Raw genomic sequence first — 19393 nt, 5'->3', positions numbered from 1 at the left:
AGACAAAAATTAAGGACACAGCACTCAATATCTATCTCTGCAGCCTCAGCCTAGGAATAGCTGGGTACAGAGCTTCCTGTTTATTCACAAACTGAAACATAGTAAACACAGTTTACTATGTTTCAGTTAGGAATGGGCAGGGTCAGTGACTGGCATCGATCACTGACTCTGTCCATTCAGAAAAGGAAGGGGTTGGTAAATGACACATTTACTGGCCTCTTTCCCGCTCTCCATCCTGACAGATCCCCCACAGCATCGAGGGGATGAGGGGGGCCGGGAAAGAGCTCAGGGGGCTGGAGAGCACATGGGGGCAGCAGAAAAAATCTAGATAGGAGGAGCAGCAGGGATGGCTGCCTATAGAGGAACTGATCTCTTCATGTTTCTCCTGCAGCCGCTGAATGGCGGCTTCTCTTCCTCTCTCAGCTGCAGGAGGAACATGGAGAGATCAGTTCCTGTGTAAGCGGATGTACAGAGGAGCCACATGGGCCCCCTGGAGCATGGGGCTGGGTCGCAATTTTGACCCCTGTAGCTACACCCCTGCTTCTGACTGCTGTTGTGTACAGGCGTACTTATGAGCTGTGGGAGCTCTGGCTGTATTCAAGGCAAAGTATTGAAACACAAAGGGCATAGGGAGTTGGACACTGCCAGGGGGGACATAAACCAATGCAAAAAAACTTTCTAAAAACACTATTTTGCAGACAACATTGAAAATCAATATATACTTTAAAAAACGTGCTCTACAGATGCATTTGAGTGATACGTGTTGTTAGAGAACATTACAATTTTCTGGGACAGCACCTGTGTCACTGTATTGTGCCATCACATAAATTGAATGTGTAATTGTTATAATCACTTTTACAGTATGCCTTTTCTTACAACTGACAAAATCTCTGCCCCAATGTGGCTTTTGGTCCCCCAGGCATAACAGCCACAAAACAGTGTGGCAGTGTTTTGTCCAAGCCATTGCATAGCCTCTTGGTCACTTAAGGAGTTTGGTGGTTAAGACAACAACTCACCAGAGGTGGAGGTGACTACTAAACTGTCATTGTCGTCAAATTTCAGGTATGGGGTTGAACCAATAAGCTTCAGTGGTGTGCCCCGGTTGGCATCCTTCCTGGTCACCAGCACAGTGAGCTGTGAAGGAGATAAAATGTTCCTGTCCATGTTTGCTGGACCTGTGTCTGTGGTCATGTGGACCTTGCCATTACTGCGTGGTCTACCATCATGGAGACATTGGGGTTGGTTTACTAAAACTGGAGAGTGCAAAATCTGATGAAGCTGTGCATGATAGCCAATCAGCTTCTAACTTCAGCTTGTTCAATTAAGTTTTGACAAAAAAAAAAGGAAGCTAATTGGTTTCAATGCAGAGCTGCATCAGATTTTGTACTCTCTGGTTTTAGTACCCCATTATGTTCCACATGAAAATGGAGGGCAGGGAGGCCTTCCCTGTGGATTTTTGTTTTGTTCCAGCAGCTGGGGAAGAGATGCCTGCCTGATTAAGGATATAACTGGTGATGGCAGATTGGGGTTTGGAGAGTCGGAGTGAGGTTGAAGCCTACATTTGTTCCTTCTCTGTGTGGCCCCATGCTGACCCTCTTCCCTACTGGATATGCTGGAAGGTAAGCCTCTCAGCTCCTTCTAAGAATTCCATCCCTAATGCTTGAGTCTGCAAATGGAGATCCTTTTGTAGTGGGGGGAAGAGGTGGAAAGAGAGGAGCGAGAAGGAGGAAGAGTTTGCACAGAGCAGTTTTGCACAGAGCAGCCCTGATCCTCCTCTTTTCAGGGCCCCCACCAGCACTCTTGGCCCCTCCACCTTGACACTTGGTATAGGGGACAGGGGCGGACTGACCATTTGGAAACTCGGGGCCAGTAGGGGGCCCCATAAGATGTCTCTGGTACCTTTTTCATAGGCTTTTTTGAGTTTGGGCAAGGACACAGGGGCCCCATAATCCCCTATTGCCTGGGGGCCCCTTGAGTTGTCAGTCCGCCCCTGATAGGGGCACTCATGCGTACTCAATCCTGAGTCGACTCTGTGTGTCCATAAGACACACATAGCGCAGCTCGGCCCTGCCACCATCCCTCCTCTCTGGCTGTGATTGACAACAGCATGAGCCAATGGCCCCCATTGCTGTTTCTGTGTCCATGAGGAGAGAGAGAGAGCCGAGACAGCCTCTGCTTTTCTGCACATCACTAGATCGAGATCAGGCTCAGGTAAGTAGAAGGGGGTGCTGGGAGCAGCTTGCAAAAGGTTTTTTTATCTTAATTCATAGAACGCATTAAGATAAAAAACCTTCTGGCTTTAGAACCACTTTAAAAAAAATTATAAATGTGAAAGAAAGCAAAACAGAAAAAACAACAACAAAAAAATGGAAACAGCAAAAGAAAGTATTTCTGCCACACAGAAAAAAAATCCTAAAATGAATTGGTGGGTCTATTCACAGTGAATAGGGGGGTAGGGGGTACACTTCACTTGCTGTAGCCCCCCACTCTGAATTTCAGTGTAATGTAGCAGTGGCACTCTGCGGCAATGTATCCAGCACAATGTTTAGCACTGTATATAGTCCTGAATATGTCTGTGGTAGAACACTGGTACAGTAGCACTAACTGTTTCTTCCTGCAAGAACTGTCAGCTGTCCCTCAGGAATTCTAATACAGACTGACAAAGGGTTGCTGGCAGAGATGACTTTTATAGGGAGGTGGCCGGCACATGTGGCTACCACAAACCATTATTGTCCACAGAATTGCACCTGACCACACTTCACACTGCACTACAAGTCATTATGGACAATTTGTTTGTGACACTGTACTGTTCTTGTGACAGAATGTAAAAACATGTAAATATATAAAAAATATAAAAGGAATTGTAAATTTGTATTTTTTTTTTTTTTTAACATGCTGTCACCAGTCAGTGTCCCTAATCACTGTCACCCACACACAGTGCTCTAATCACCAACACTCCACTCACAGTGTCCCTGATCACTGCCACACCAGTTACAGTGTCCCTGATCACTGCCACACCAGTTAGTGTCCCTGATCACTGCCACACCAGTTAGTGTCCCTGACCGTTGCCACACCAGTTAGTGTCCCTGACCGTTGCCACACCAGTTAGTGTCCCTGATCACTGCCACACCAGTTAGTGTCCCTGATCACTGCCACACCAGTTAGTGTCCCTGATCACTGATCACTGCCACACCAGTTAGTGTCCCTGCTCACTGCCACACCAGTCACAGTGTCCCTGATCATTGCCACACCAATTAGTGTCCCTGACCGTTGCCACACCAGTTAGTGTCCCTGACTGTTGCCACACCAGTTAGTGTCCCTGATCACTGCCACACCAGTTAGTGTCCCTGATCACTGCCACACCAGTTAGTGTCCCTGATCACTGCCACACAGGGGCGGACTGACCATTTGGAAACTTGGGCACTGCCTGAGGGCCCAAGATCAGTAGGGGGCCCCATGAGATGCCCCTGGTACCTTTTTCATAGGCTTTTTTGAGTTTGGGCAAGGACACAGGGGCCCCATGATCCCCTATTGCCGGGGGACCCCATGAGTTGTCAGTCCGCCCCTGCTGCCACACCAGTTAGTGTCCCTGATCACTGCCACACTAGTTAGTGTCCCTGATCACTGCCATACCAGTTAGTGTCCCCGATCATTGCCACACCAGTCACAGTGTCCTTGATCACTGCAACATGCACAGGGATGGTGGGATCCCCTCATAATGGGCACAGCAGATGTACAGACCCAGGTTAGCATCCCTGATCATTTCCACATCAGTCCCTGTGTCCAGGACCACTGCCATACCAGTTACAGTGTCTGTGACTACCGTCTCACAGGCCATAGTATCACCATAAGGACTTGTTCATATGTGCAATGCTTTCTGAATAGAGATCAGAATTAAAAATATTTTTTTTTTAACATACTTCAGGATACAACTCTACTTGGTCCATTTAAAGGGACACAAACATTATATGACCAAACATTGTATATGTGAGGTCAAAAGCTCCAGGTGAAAGCACATCAGGTGTATTGGTATATTTTGGGAGAAAATTTGAAAGCATATATGGAATATTCACTGACGTGTCACAAGATTTATTATAGATGGGACACTTGTTGAAAGCATTATTGTTTATGTATATTTAACCACTTCCAGTCCGGAAACTTTCACCCCCTTCCTGTCCAGGCCAATTTTCAGCTTTCAGAGCTATCACACTTTGAATGACAATTGAGCGGTCATGCAACACTGTACCCATATGAATTTTTTAGCATTTTTTTGAGTCAAATAAAACTTCATTTTGGTGGTATTTATTCACCACTGAGATCTGTGTTTTTTTGCTATATAAATGAAAGTCCAAACATTTTTTAAAAAACGTGTTTTTCTTATAAACTTTTGCAAATAAATAATCTTTCTGTATAAATCTTGGCCAAAATGTATTCATCTATCTTTTTAGTAAAAAAACAAAAACAAATTAGTTTATAATCAAAAATGATATTTTTTTAATTTTTTACATTTTCATTTTTTATATATTATTATTTATGGTTTTTTTTTTAACATACTATCACCCTAGTAGTGCAGTGTCACCATAGTAACACTGCACTACTTGCATGGGGTTGATGAAGATTTGTTTTTTTTACACTGATTGCTTTTACACCCATAAAGGCTGTAAAAGCAATAATTTCTCCTTCTCTCTGGCTGTATAAAACCGCTTTTGACCTAAAGGGATGCTTTTTGGACGCCATGGACGTTTCTCAGCTTCCAGGCAGAAAGAACAGTAAAAATGCAGGCAGGGCGCCGGACAAAGCACTCGGGACAAAATGTATGTGAAATGGTTTGATACAGGAATGTTTTACTATGTGACATTCGTTTATTTAAAAATTACAGTTATTAAATTTTTCAAATTTGCCGCCGGTTCCGGCCCCCGTACATCCCGATGCTCGCAGGGACCGAAACACTGATGCCGGCAACGGCCGGAGGAGATGGCCGGGGATGCTGCAGGGGACGCATCGCGGGAGCGAAGGACAAGGTAAGCTCTGCAGGGAATCCCTGAGCAACGCCGCATGGTAAGCCCGAGTGTAGCTCGGGGTTACCACTTTTGGTACTGAAACTTTACCCCGAGCTACACTCAGGAATACCGCCAGGGAGGTTAAACAAGTCAATTGCTGCTTTCAGGGGGATTGCTGTTCTACCTTTTCTTTATTGCATTGTTCTTTCGAGAACCATAATACACACTTCCGCTCATCGTGCACCAACTGGGCCCCATCACACGCGCAGAAGACTCTTCACTGCATTTAAGAGAACATTAGCTGTTTGGGATAAAAAGCTCTTTTCTTATTTCAGGCTACCTCCCTGTCCTGAGGGCCTGAAGTGAGCTTGTCTACCTGTTTGATAGTCCTCGCTGCTCACTAGGAACTGTAAAGCCACCTCAGCTTGAAGGCATTGGGTTAGTTTCTGAAAAGCAAGCCTTCTAACACTAGTGGAGACATTGTGATAAGTGTTGTCTTTTTCTTATTTAAAGCATACACAAGTAACAATGGACTCTGCACATTCCAATTCTGTTTATGCTGTGTAACCAATCTACATTGAAGTTTGCTATAAACCTCTTACCAGTTTACTCCAATCAGTGTGTGAGTTTACTTCTGGTGGTGATTTATTCCAGCTAAGGGCTCATGTACACGGGGCGCTTGTAAAACTCTTCTGAACGATAGAAACTGACTGCTGGAAAACGTAGGTTAAAAAACGTCAGTTTAGCTGCGTTTGCATACTGCGTTTATGTGCGTTTGCGTTTAGAAGCATTTATAAAAGATAACCTCAGGAGACCTTCCCAAATGCCCAGAACGCACTGAAAAGCAGTAAATAATTACCTATTTAGGACATATTGAGATGAATAGAGAGAGCAGAAGCAGAGAAAGCAGTATGTGTTGAGATGAGCTGTCTTTTCTGGTTGTATTCACTATGGATCCCATCATGAGCATAATGCGGCACGTTCTACCACTTTATCCTTCATGCAAAACCTGGAAATGCCTGCGTGGTGTACCGGGTCCATTTAAATACATGGAAAACGCTTTGCATGCATTGCTGCTGATGAAAAAAGGCTCTGGACAGTATCTGGACATGGAAAAATTAAAAAACTATTTTAAACGCAAATGCTTATAAACGCGGTTAACCGCATTTACACACTTTTACAAGTGTTTGGTGTTTGAAACGCTGGTAAAATCTACTCCTGAATGCAAGCTTTGTGCATGCAAAAAAACCACTGTAAACTCAACTGCCTGTAAATGACGATGTGTACATGGAAATATAGGAAAACATTAGGGAGAGTTCAGGGGCTGCTGAAAAAAATGCTGAACAGCTCCTGAACGGCAGTTTAGGAGCTGCAGTGTACATGAGCCCTAAGAGTGTACTGTGGTGTCAGAAGAGGTTGGGCTTTCAGACAGGGTTCCAGAGCAAAAGGGAGCACAACAATTATCCAGCAACTCTTAAGAGGGTAGTGCTACATCCGTAACCATGTGCTACCTGGTGCTGGCTGCTGGGAGGGTACTTAGGTCCTCCTCTGCTATTACACTTCGTGTCAGTTTTTTGCATTGACTGTCAGCCAGATACATGCCTGCTGTTTAATCCTGAGTCCAATTCTTTTTTGATCCTGTCTTTTACCTGTACCCTGCTGTGTCTTATCCTGATCTTGCTCCTGCCCGAGGGCCCAGGGTCAGTAGAGGGCCCCATGAAATGCCCCTGGTACCTTTTTTATAGACTTTTTTTGAGTGTGGGCAAGGACACGGGCCCCACGATCCCCTATTGCCCGGGGGCCCCATGAGTTGTCAGTCCGCCCCTGGCTCCTGCCCTGTATCCTATGCCCTGCTGCTCTCTGTGTTCCTGATCCCAATCTTGGTTCCCCCTTCCCATCTGTTCCCTGCCTCTCCAGTTTACTCTGGTTACCAGTGTTCCTCGTTTTGTACATATTGTATGTAGGTAGTTTGTTAGGCTTTAGTTACTCTGTTAGGTTGCTAGTTAAGCATTTTGTCACTTGCTTTATGGTTCACTTATATCTTGATGTTTGCTGTTTTGTTGGTGTTTGCATGTGTTTTGTTTTGCTATTAATACATTTACTTTTCTGTATATAGTTTGGTCCTAGTTTCCTGAGTGTAGCTACAGATTTGGCCATCCTTGCTGCTGACATAACACAGGCGCCCACTAACAACCAGATCAACTTGGGAACTGGGAAGTATTTGCTCTGAGTATTTGCTGTCCTTTATGTTGAGATGCTCCTAGGGAAGGCTATCGGTTGTGTGGAATTGGCATTAGGGAATAAAGACCTTTGCTGCCTGATTTTGCTGGATTGCATTTTGGTAGCACATATCTTAGTTTATCAGGGCAGATGTTCATTTGGAGTAAAGCCTTTGGTTCAGATATGTTCTGAATTAGCTTTGTATGTTAACATCTAATGGCCATGATCAAGGGCGGACCAGGGGTGGACTGACCATTTGGAAACTCGGGCACTGCCCGAGGGCCCGGGGTCAGTAGGGGGCCCCATGAGATGCCCCTGGTACCTTTTTCATAGGCTTTTTTGAGTTTGGGCAAGGACACAGGGGCCCCATGATCCCCTATTGCCCGGGGGCCCCATGAGTTGTCAGTCCGCCCCTGGGGCGGACTGACCATTTGGGAACTCGGGCACTGCCTGAGGGCCCGGGGTCAGTAGGGGACCCCATGAGATGCCCCTGGTACCTTTCATAGGCTTTTTTGGGTGTTGTTTGAGTGCGGGCAAGGACATAGGGGCCCCACGATCCCCTATTGCCCGGGGGCACCATGATTTGTCAGTCCACCCCTGGCCATGATGTTTTCACTCCTTCCTTTAGTGTGCCAGAGGTTGAGTCTTTGGTGTGGTTGTTGGAAGATGACACAACTTACTTCTTTGAATAGTACTCAGCTTGTTCCCAGCAGGTGATGTTAGATTGTATTACTGATGTGCTCTTTCTACTCAGACAAGGGAGATATGAACCAAACTTTGTTCAGCCTCTGCTCCAAGTCTGGTCAGAGATCTTATTCCCAGTTTCAGTTTATTCACACCAAATTCAGATCTGCCTCTATACACCAAGAATCCCTTCCTCCGTCCTCAACTATAGCTGCTAGTGAGTGTTCCTTCCCTCCTGTATACCAGTACCCTGCATCATTACCACACTAACCCTGATTTTAAGGATCCCCCTACAGTTCTGTTACCCATGGCAACCATCTTCCTCTGCTTCTGCTACTTTCCCTCTATGCTCCCTAGTTAGGGTTGCCTCCTCATCCCTTTAAAACCGAACATATATAATTACACAGGTTCTGAGACTAATTTAACCCCCCTGGCGGTATTTCTGAGTGTAGCTCGGGGTTAACATTCAGTACCAAAAGCGGTAACCCCGAGCTACACTCGGGAATACACTGCAGCATTGCTCTGGGATCCCTCCAGCACTTACCTTGTCCTTCGCTCTCGCGATGTCCCCCCTGCAGTGTCCCCGGCCATCTTCTCCGGCCAATGCCGGCATCCGTCTTCCGAGTTCCATTCCCTGCGACGTCGGGACATACGGAGGATGGAACCGGCGGAAAATTCGGAAAAATGTTAAAAGTGACATTCACTAAATACACTAAAATCACATAGTATAACATTCCTGTATCAAACTATTTCACATACATTTTGTCCCGAGTGCTTTGTCCTGCGCCCTGTCTGCATTTTTACTGTTCTTTCTGCCTGGAAACTGAGAAATGTCCATGGCGTCCAAAAAGCGTCCCTTTAGGTCAAAAGCGGTTTTAGACCGGCTAGAGAACAGCGATAGTAAATCAGAACCACTTGCAGAATTGAGTGATAATGATTGGTGGGAAAATTTGTCATCAGACACTGAAAACGATTCTGCGACTTTGCTCAGTGACGTGCGAACTTGGCGCTATATTTCACATTTCAGTGTTTTTGGTTTGATTATATTATTGAATTAAAGTTATTATTATTATATTATTATTTTTTATGATTATTTATTATATTGTAATTTATGATTTTGTGTTTCAAATTTTATCATACCCGGGATGATTACTAGACTCTTGTTTGGACAGATTTCAGTGAGTTATTCCTAAGAATTACAGGCCTACAATAAACAAAAACAACATATTTCCATGCAAAAAAAATGTACCGCTTTGAGCACAGAAATACTGACATAATCAGACTGCTAGGGAGGTTAATGCAGATAAGGCACCAAGTAAGTTTAATTACCACCTCAATCAGCCACAGAGCCTGTGTAGTTATTATGTGTTCAGTTTTAATGTCTCCTACTAAATACCTTGTATTGTCTACTTTCCAAAAAAGGGGTCATTTTGGGTTATTTGTGCTGTCCTGACATTTTAGGGCTGTGAGATAGGCCGTTGGTACATCAGGATTGATCCACTTTCAAATATACTACTTTGTAGACTCTATAATGTTCACACCGACTAAATAATATACACTGATTTGGGTTATTTTTTATCAAAGAAATGTAGCAGAATACATTTTGGCCAAAATTTATGAAGACAAATTATTCATTTGCCATACTTTATATCTGAAACTAAGAAAAACTGTTTTCAAAATGTTTCTCTTTTTTTTATTTTTTTTATATAAACCAAAAAATAAAAATCCAATGGTGATCAAATACCATGAAAGTAAATTAAGCTCTGTCTGATTCAAAACAATGACAAAAATGTAATTTGTGAAGAGTGCATGAGTACTGAGCACTCAAGCACTTGAGTCATTCAAAGCATAGCAGCAGTGAAATCTGAAAAATGACCTGGGCAGGAAGGGAGAGAAAATTTACAGTCTTTAGGTGATTGACTACTGGCCTGTGGGTTAGGGGGACTGTACCTTTGACAGGTCCCTGTGTTTCTTCCAGTAGTTGGGGCACTTTCTTAGGACAAAGATCTAGAGGCCTGATCTCTAATCCATGTTGTCGGGTGTGCTTTGTTCCTAAATCTGTTGCTATATTCAGGGGCGTTTTTACCACAAGGCAAACAAGGCACTTGCCTAGGGTAGCATTTTTCAGGGGGGCAGCACATCCCCCCAGAAGAAGGGATGGAAGAAGGGTCACGTGCATCATGGGAACCAGGTGGGATCTGAGAGAGGCTGCGGGCTGCTTGATGGTGTATGTAGAGCCTGACTCTCGTTCCCGGTGATGTCCAGAGCTGTGAAGGTGGGTGTCTTTCTATTGCCAGGCGGGGTTAGTGGAAGGTACTCCCAGTCAGTGTCAGGCTCTCTCCGTGGGAGGGGAAGGGGGGGATAATAGTTGTGTCTGTGGGGCAGATGATTTTTGTGTTGCCTAGGTCAGCAGAAAACCTAAATACACCACTGGCTATATTGCTTGCACACTGTTACTGGTACAAATTGTTGTTTATTGATACTGCTGTTGTTTTACCCTGCTGGTTGGTGTAACCCCCAAAAATAACTCTTTTCTTAGCCTCAAGGTGAGTTGGAAAGTATGGTATTATTTAGAGAGTCGCCAGCACCAGGAACAGAAGGACCCAAACATCTAACGGCTCCTTCGGGGGTGGTGTCACACTCATTTTTATCTCTATAGGCTGCACATCTCCAACAGGACTCTGAACAGGTGGAAGTGTAATGCCTCTGATCCAGTCTTTATATTTCAGTCTTTTGTCCTTTCAGAACCTGAAGGAATCAGATGATGACATAACACTGCGGTGGCAACTCCTGGAGCAAAAGATTCCTCTTTACGCCAACGAGAAGGAGATTCTCCAGAGGACAGCCGAGCACCTCCATGCTCATTATTAATTTATGGTTTAAAGCTGAAGCTTTTATGGTTATATCTTCCATCTCTGCTTTCTCATTACTCCCCCCGCATGTCATCAACATGGTAATTATATTTTAAAATAAAAACTGTTTTCATGAAATACCATATTTTGTGTCCAATGGCATCATCACTGGGTTTCTGTTCCTCTTTGTGCAACGCAGGCAGATCATGGCTGGTGGGAGGGGCTGGCAGAGTGACTTCCCCCATTGGAATACACTATTTTGTGGACATTTTCCAACAGGTCCCCACTGAACCTGCTGAATTTTGATCCAGGTATGGCCTGTTATGAGCATCCCCAAACCCAATTATGCAAAGGCACCAGAAATTTACACCAAATTGGTTGACTGCAAGTAGAGTGTATTGCTACGGGTTAAGGGTGAGGATCTGTGCAAAGATGAATCAACCAGTCGAAATTCTAGTACTCTAAGCTGATTAAGGCTAGGTTCACACGAATGTGGTGCAGTACATCGCATGTTATTCGCACAGGAACCGCACTGCATTCGATTCGATCACATGCGATTTGTGTGCAGTGCGATTGGAGCCATACATTTTGTATGGCTCAAATCGCACCGCACCCACACCAAAAAGGTGCAGGACTCTTTTTTGGGTCCGCACTAGAATCGGATCGCATGGGTATTCACACCTACGCAATCCGATTCTGCACATCGCACCGTGTTTTGCGCAGGGGCTCACTGACCATTTGGAAACTCGGGCACTGCCCGAGGGCCCGGGGTCAGTAGGGGGCCCCATGAGATGCCCCTTGTCACGATATGGGTCTCTGCCAGTCCCAGGTATTAATTCCTTGTTCCTAATCCCTCCTGCCCATAGGTAGAGCTTCCTCCAATTAGTATTCACTCCTGTGTGCCAAAGACCCCTAGCTGTAATTAACTCGCCACTCCACAAAAGGTCCCAAATTTAGGAAGAGCTTCCTCCAATTAGTATTCACTCCTGTGTGCCAAAGGCCCCTAGCTGTAATTAACTCGCCCCTAAACCAAAAGGTCCAAAATTCAATTAGTGTATACATCCCTAATTAGTGCCTTACATTTGTATTAATGTATTTCCCCCACTAATTATCCTGCCCAACCAGTTCTTTCTGTGTACAGCCACAAATTAAATTACTGTAGTTCCATTCTCTTCATTGTCACCTGCTAATGACCCCCCCTCTGCCTCTCTTCCTGCTCAGGGGGTTTAAGAGGTCAGTGCTGGTCTCTCTTCTTGTGCCATTCTGCTGGGGAACCACTGAGGGGTCCAGCTGGACTCTAGTGGCCCCCCGGCTCTGCCTGAGCCCCATTGGAGGAAGGGGGATCCTAGAAAGCTACATCAGCCCTGCCTGGAATGCTGTCAACTCTGCCTGAGACTATCGCATTAGCTTTGCATGAGTGCATGCTTCCCTTGTGCTATCTGACTGCTTATGAACTACCTCTTGGATTACAAATTGCTGTAGAGCCTTTAACTTTTCCCACTGGGGCTGGATTACAAGTATTTTGGACTCTCTCTCCCTGCACTACTCCCCATTGATTGACTGTTGTCTGTTTTAATAAAGCTTTAAGTGTTTGCTGTCTGCCTTGTGTGTTCTGTCCCGCTTACCCTCCGTTACACCCCTGGTACCTTTTTCATAGGCTTTTTTGAGTTTGGGCAAGGACACAGGGGCCCCATGATCCCCTATTGCCCGGGGGCCCCATGAGTTCTCAGTCCGCCCCTGGTTTTGTGCACCGATTTAGGGGTGTTGTTAACACACACACCTGCATCAGTTCGCGTGAACGGGGTGCGATTCTGATGCGGTACGGAATTCACACAGTAAACGCTGTGAATTCCGCACCACATCAGTGTGAACCCAGCCTAACAGTTAGAAAGCATCAGCCTGTAGTACCTGTTATACCACAGAAATACATCAGATAAAGATTAACCGCAATAAACAGTATCCAATACTGACAGGAGAATGGCTGACCAACTGACTTGTGTAGCAGCGATCAGGCCCTGTTCACATTAGGAGATTTGGAATCCTGTTCAGAATTGCTGTGATTCTGCCCAAATTCCAAATTGTGACAAAATGTATGCATATTGTGGCAATTGCAGCAAAACGTGTGCTTAAAAATTGCACTAAGCCTGTCAATCCAAAAAGGAGGAGGAGCTTCTTTTGGGTGACAAACGCGCATAGGGCAGCCCGTTCAAGTGAATGAGCTGCCCTATGTGCAACATGTGATTTCCCACAATCCATCAGGTTATACATCAGAATCTCTCTAGCACTGGTGGATAGAAGTGGAACAGCATTGCCCAGAATAGCATAGGACAGGGGTGTCCAATCTGCGGCCAACTGCTGTGCAACCTAACTATGTGATTATGAAGAGAAGCACCTCGGAGGCAGAATGGTTTTTATTGTTGGTTTGACTGGTAGAGTTTGGTGTTTGAATCTAAACATTTGGTATATGAAAAATATCTTTTTTTAGCTTTTTGCCTGGAATTCTTTAACCACTTGCCCTCCAGAGGATTTACCCCCCTTCCTGACCAGGCCATTCTTTGCAATACAGCGCTGCGTTACTTTAACTGACAATTGCACAGTCATGCAACACTGTACAGGTGAAACTCGAAAAATTAGAATATCGTGCAAAAGTTCATTTATTTCAGTAATGCAACTTAAAAGGTGAAACTAATATATGAGATAGACTCATTACATGCAAAGCAAGATAGTTCAAGCTGTGATTTGTCATAATTGTGATGATTATGGCTTACAGCTCATGAAAACCCCAAATCCACAATCTCAGAAAATGAGAATATTGTGAAAAGGTGCAATATTCTCGGCTCAACGTGTCCCACTCTAATCAGCTAATTAAGCCATAACACCTGCAAAGGGTTCCTGAGCCTTTAAATGGTCTCTCAGTCTGGTTCAGTAGGAATCACAATCATGGGAAAGACTGCTGACCTGACAGTTGTGCAGAAAACCATCACTGACACCCTCCATAAGGAGGGAAAGCCTCAAAAGGGAATTGCAAAAGAAGTTGGATGTTCCCAAAGTGCTGTATCAAAGCATATTAATATAAAGTTATGTAGAAGGGAAAAGTGTGGAAGAAAAAGGTGCACAAGCAGCAGGGATGACCGCAGCCTGGAAAGGATTGTCAGGAAAAGGCCATTCAAAAGTGTTGGACTTTCACAAGCAGTGGACTGAGGCTTGAGTCAGTGCATCAAGAGCCACCACACACAGACGGATCCTGGACATGGGCTTCAAATGTCGTATTCCTCTTGTCAAGCCGCTCCTGAACAACAAACAACATCAGAAGTGGCTTATCTGGGCTAAAGAAAAACAGACCTGGTCTGTTGCTCAGTGGTCCAAAGTTCTTTTTTCTGATGAGAGCAACTTTTGCATCTCATTTGGAAACCAAGGACCCCGAGTATGGAGGAAGAATGGAGAGGCCCAAGGACCCCGAGTATGGAGGAAGAATGGAGAGGCACAAGGACCCAGAGTATGGAGGAAGAATGGAGAGGCCCAAGGAACCAGAGTATGGAGGAAGAATGGAGAGGCACACACTGCAAGATGCTTGAAGTCCAGTGTGAAGTTTCCACAGTCTGTGTTGATTTGGGGAGCCATGTCATCTGCTGGTGTTGGTCCACTGTGCTTCATTAAGTCCAGGGTCAACGCAGCCATCTACCAGGAGATTTTGGAGCACCTAATGCTTCCTTCCACAGATGAGCTTTATGGGGATGCTGACTTCATTTTCCAGCAGAACTTGGCACCTGCCCACACTGCCAAAAGCACCAAAACCTGGTTCAATGACTGTGGGATTACTGTGCTTGATTGGCCAGCAAACTCGCCTGACCTGAACCCCATAGAGAATCTATGGGGCATTGCCAAGAGAAAGGTGAGAGACATGAGACCGAACAATGCAGAAGAGCTGAAGGCTGCTATTGAAGCATCCTGGTCTTCCATAACACCTCAGCAGTGCCACAGGCTGATAGCTTCCATGCCACGCCGCATTGAGGCAGTAATTGCTGCAAAAGGGGCCCTAACCAAGTACTGAGTACATATGCATGCTTATACTTTTCAGAGGTCCGATATTGTTCTATGTACAATCCGTGTTTTATTGATTGCATGTAATATTCTCATTTTCTGAGATTGTGGATTTGGGGTTTTCATGAGCTGTAAGCCATAATCATCACAATGATGACAAATCAGCTATCTTGATTTGCATGTAATGAGTCTATCTCATAGATTAGTTTCACCTTTTAAGTTGCTGCACTGAAATAAATAAACTTCATTTATGTACAGGTGAAACTCGAAAAATTAAAATACCATGCAAAAGTTCATGTCCTTTTTTCCCCACATATAGAGTTTTTTTCGGTGGTATTTAATCACCTGTGTGATTTTGTTTTTATTTTTTGCGCTATAAACGAAAAAAGGCCGACAATTTAATTGTAATCTAAATCGTAATTGGTTTACGTGAAAGTTATAGCGTCTACAAATGGAGGTATATATACTAGAAATTTTAATTTAATTTATTTTTTACTAGTAATGACAGTTATCAGTGACTTATTGCAAAACTGCGACACTGGCTGGCATTCTGACACAGGGGGGGGGGGGGGACTGACTAACTGCCACTGACATCCCAGTGACACTAATACAGTGATCAGTGCTAATAAAAAGCACTGACACTGTACTAATGACACTGGGCGATAAGGGGTTAACATCTGGGGCAATCAAAGGGTTAACCGTGTGCTGTGTGTGTTTTACTATGTACACAAGCTGCTTTGTATTGCTCTCTCGTGCAGAGCAATACAAAGCAGCCTATTCATGCTGACAGGGGAGAGATCTGTATTGTTTTAATCACCCGGCGGCGGCGGGACCCAGTGATTGATATGCCCGGGAGCCAATAGTGGCAGAGGTAGAGACCACGCACGCCCAGAAATACAGAATTACATATATATAGGTGATTTTGCACATCCCTGCCGCCCTGTAGCTGTAGCAGTACTTCTGCTATTGGGCAGTCAGGAAGCGGTTAACTTCCACTGTCAGTAATAATTGTAAAACTCTTCTAATAGGAGGTGTTTGGGTATTAGATATTTATGATGAGTCTAATTTTTATCCTGTGCTCACCCAGTGCTATTTCTCCCACTGTGAATAAAACCCTTCTAAGGGACTAAGTCCCTGTCCAGCTTCTTCTTGGATAAGACAGTTACCCACCTTTGGTAGGTGAAACCCTTCACCATATTGTGCCAAACTCCTGGCCTTAGGCTTGCTCATGACATCCCTAGTCATAGGCCTTAGTATTGAAGAATAAAGGAATGTCCACACATGAAATCCATTTTCTGCACTTTACTGTAACTTTTCAAAAATGTCTGTGCCATCTAACATCACATAGACTTACTGACAGAATTGTTTGGTGCGGAGTGCCATACAGAGGTCAGACATTCTGTAGATGTCATTTAGGCACAGAATTCCAGTATATGATTTTTAAGTCACCTTCCATTATACTTCTTCTCCTTGGGAGCACCACAGCATTGGGGCCACTTCCCCCATGTATACTAAGTCTGCAACATGCAGCTTCACTCACCAAGTAAAATCAAAGCATCCTCATTAGTATGCCAGTCACACTCAATGTCCCCTCCATTGCTCTTCCCAGCTGGACATGCTCCCAGGTGGCACACTTACTCCCATATGTAGTAGTACTCACTTCAGAGGACTCTAAAAGGCCGTTTGCATCCTGCTCAGGGTCTGCAGACAACTGTAAAAGAGTCAGGACAACTACAGCTGGTCCTTCTGGGTGCTGAAATACCTCACCTGGGGTGGCAGCCCTGGTAAGGGCCCATGGACAGTGGACTACTGCACCCGGTCTGATAGGTGTTTGGCTCCCATGCCCCAACTCACAAGGCCCCACTAATCCTGGAACGTATATGGACACTAACTCCACCGATGTGCTGCTATCTGTGGGGACACACAATATATTAAAAAAAATTATATATTATATATATATATATAAATTATTTATACAGAGGCTGAATGGCAGCCTGGGATGAGTCTGCCTGAGATGAGTCAGCAAGGTTACTCTGGGTAAGGGCTGATGGCTCTGCAGGGCAGTTTTCTGATACCTCCCCCTGCTCTGGAAGCTTCAGAAGTTTCTAGAAGGCAGTGGGTGGGAATGAGGAGGGGCTGATCTGCATACTTAAGAGATCCTGGCCAATCCCCAAGCAGGAGGCTTGGCATGGGGCCAGAACAGCTCTTGAAGTATGAGAGATCCTGATCAGCAGGAGGAGTAGTGTAGGGTGGAAGATGGAGTGAAGGCTGGAGTGTGGAACCTAGGATGGGCCTACCTACGGGCCGGTGCTGGACAAGGAAGTCTCCACTGTGCCATCGTCTTCTAGGAAGGACAACCTGATCAGCAGGGAAGAAGCCAGCCCAGTGAAAGGCCCGAAGGCAGCCACCTGCCCATTGAGCTATCAGGAAGGGCAGGGTGAGTAACCTTCCACCCCCTGGGCCTGATAAGGTGAGAAGGCAGTTAAATCGGAGCTCCACCCAAAAGGGGAAGTTCCGCTTTAATGCTTTGCCTCCCACTCCCCAATAAGGATTGGCACATTCCCCCCCCTCCCTTCCCGTAGTCTTCTGGGACATGTGACAGGTACCTGAAGACTACAGGGCCATTCACAAAGCGCAGTGCTTCTTGCGAATGCACAGTGGGCACCTGGCTGCGAAGCCACATGCTTTCACAGCCGTTTGCCCACACTGAAGATGCAGGCACCAGGGAGAGAAGATGACCGGTGAAACCAGCGGTGTTGAGGACACCGCTGGACCGAGGGACACTTTAAATGGAGAACCCAGCTAGCCCCTCATCTAGGACTGTTTCATAAGTTGGCAGTTTCTGTGTCCCCTTGCCTAGGGATACCCTCAGGCAGCTGGGTGAAGAGGAGGATTCATCTGGAGTCTGAGGAGGTACATCCGAGAGTTGGAGAGCTCTTTAAAGCAGAGAATGTTTGTCCACAGACCTGTATATAGTGGCTAAGGAGTTTGTCCTCACAGTTCACAATTTCCTTGGGCATCCTATACACCCCTCAACTCCATCCAAGTTCTAAACCTCCTCAATAAAATCACAAAACCAAGCTCTAGGACTGCTTACTGTGTGCAGGTGTGGAAGAAAATGCATGCTGCCTGGCTGTGGAGAGCTGTAGGGGGACCCAAAACTCAGCGACTCCTAAGGGGGTAGTGCTACAGTACATTAGTATTACCTAACCCTTTCCTGACCAGAGCCACTACCAAGGCTACTATTATCCAGAATAATGAACCGTCATAGACTAAAGCCAGAATAGGAACTATTGTTATCTTTTGTTCCCTAGCACTACCATTGACTGACTTAATCCTAAATAATAGCTTTTTTACTTGCATTTCCTGACCAAAGCCATAATGGTAGCTATTATTATCCATCAATATTAACCATTTACTGACACCAGAAGAGGACCTAATATAGACTGCCACTGTTAACCTATACTGCATTATTAACCCCTTACAGCTTAGAGACAATGATTTTTTGGGGGGGAAGGGGACTGTCTAGTGCAGCAGCTCATGTGATACTTTTAGCCATATTCCAGTGATGGGAAGCTGCTGTATAATATAGGTGCAATTATATTTGGGCAGCACAGTGGCTAAATGGTTAGCATTAGGGTTGTTGATTTGAATCCCAACCACGGCACCACTTGCCTGGAGTTTGCATGTTCTCCCTGTGACTGCGTGGGTTTCATCTCTTCAGATCTTCTTAATAACCATTTAATGGCTTGGTTTTAAAACTTTATGCTATACCCCCTATCACTGGCTCCAGTCAATAGAGGTTAAGAGTCTTGGATATTAATAATAATGGTATGGTCCTTTACTAACCCCACCAATCACTGACTTCTGTCAGCAAAAGGTTAATAGTGCTGGGTAATAAAAGACGTTATACTACACCCTACAACACTGACGTTTGTCAGTAAAGGGTTAATAGTGCATGGTAATTATAAAAACGACGCTACACCCTCCAACACTGGCTTTAGTCATTAAAGGGTTAATGGTGCCATGTAATTATTTATTTATTTCAGGTACTTATATAGAGCCATCAATTTACGCCGCACTTTACATATACAGTGAGCAACAGAAGTATTTGAACACCCTGCGATTTTGCAAGTTCTCCCACTTACAATGTGATTTCCTGAATTTTTTTTTTTAATTCTGTCTCTCAGAGTGGGAATGCACCTACAATGTGAATTTCAGACCCCTCCATGATTTCTAAGTGGGAGAACTTGCAAAATCGCAGGGTGTTCAAATACTTCTGTTCCTCACTGTATATTGTACATTCACATCAGTCCCTAACCCTCAAGGGGCGTACAATCTAAAGTCCCTAACTCACATTCATACATACACATACTAGGGACAATTTAGACAGGATCCAATTAACCTACCAGCATGTCTTTGGAGTGTGGGAGGAAACCCACGCAGGCACAGGGAGAACATGCAAGCTCCAGGCAGGTGGTGCCGTGGTTAGGATTTGAACCAACGACCCTAGTACTGCCAGGTAGAGGTGCTAACCATTTAACCACTGTGTTGCCCCCCCCCCCCAATCTCCCCTCCTAGCTCAAATCCTCTCCT

General features: G+C 45.0%; 1 protein-coding gene across 1 annotated transcript in view; it reads left to right on the top strand.

Annotated features, from left to right (window-relative positions):
• The window catches only part of LOC149449525 (transient receptor potential cation channel subfamily M member 2-like), a gene marked incomplete at its 5' end in the record, with an annotated part of 143796 nt that extends 131448 nt beyond the window's left edge, over positions 1–12348 (top strand). The window contains one exon of the mRNA XM_089693137.1: positions 10650–12348. Coding sequence (XP_089549263.1) covers positions 10650–10775 — 126 coding nt within the window. The remainder of the gene's footprint in view (positions 1–10649) is intronic.
• Positions 12349–19393: the final 7045 nt, after the last annotated feature.

Source organism: Staurois parvus, unplaced genomic scaffold (assembly GCF_062004578.1).
Source record: "Staurois parvus isolate SC_StPar_1 unplaced genomic scaffold, SC_StPar_1.0 ptg000615l, whole genome shotgun sequence".
Lineage (NCBI taxonomy): Eukaryota > Metazoa > Chordata > Amphibia > Anura > Ranidae > Staurois > Staurois parvus.
Note: the sequence above shows the minus strand (reverse complement) of the source record. Positions and strands in the feature narration are given on the sequence as shown.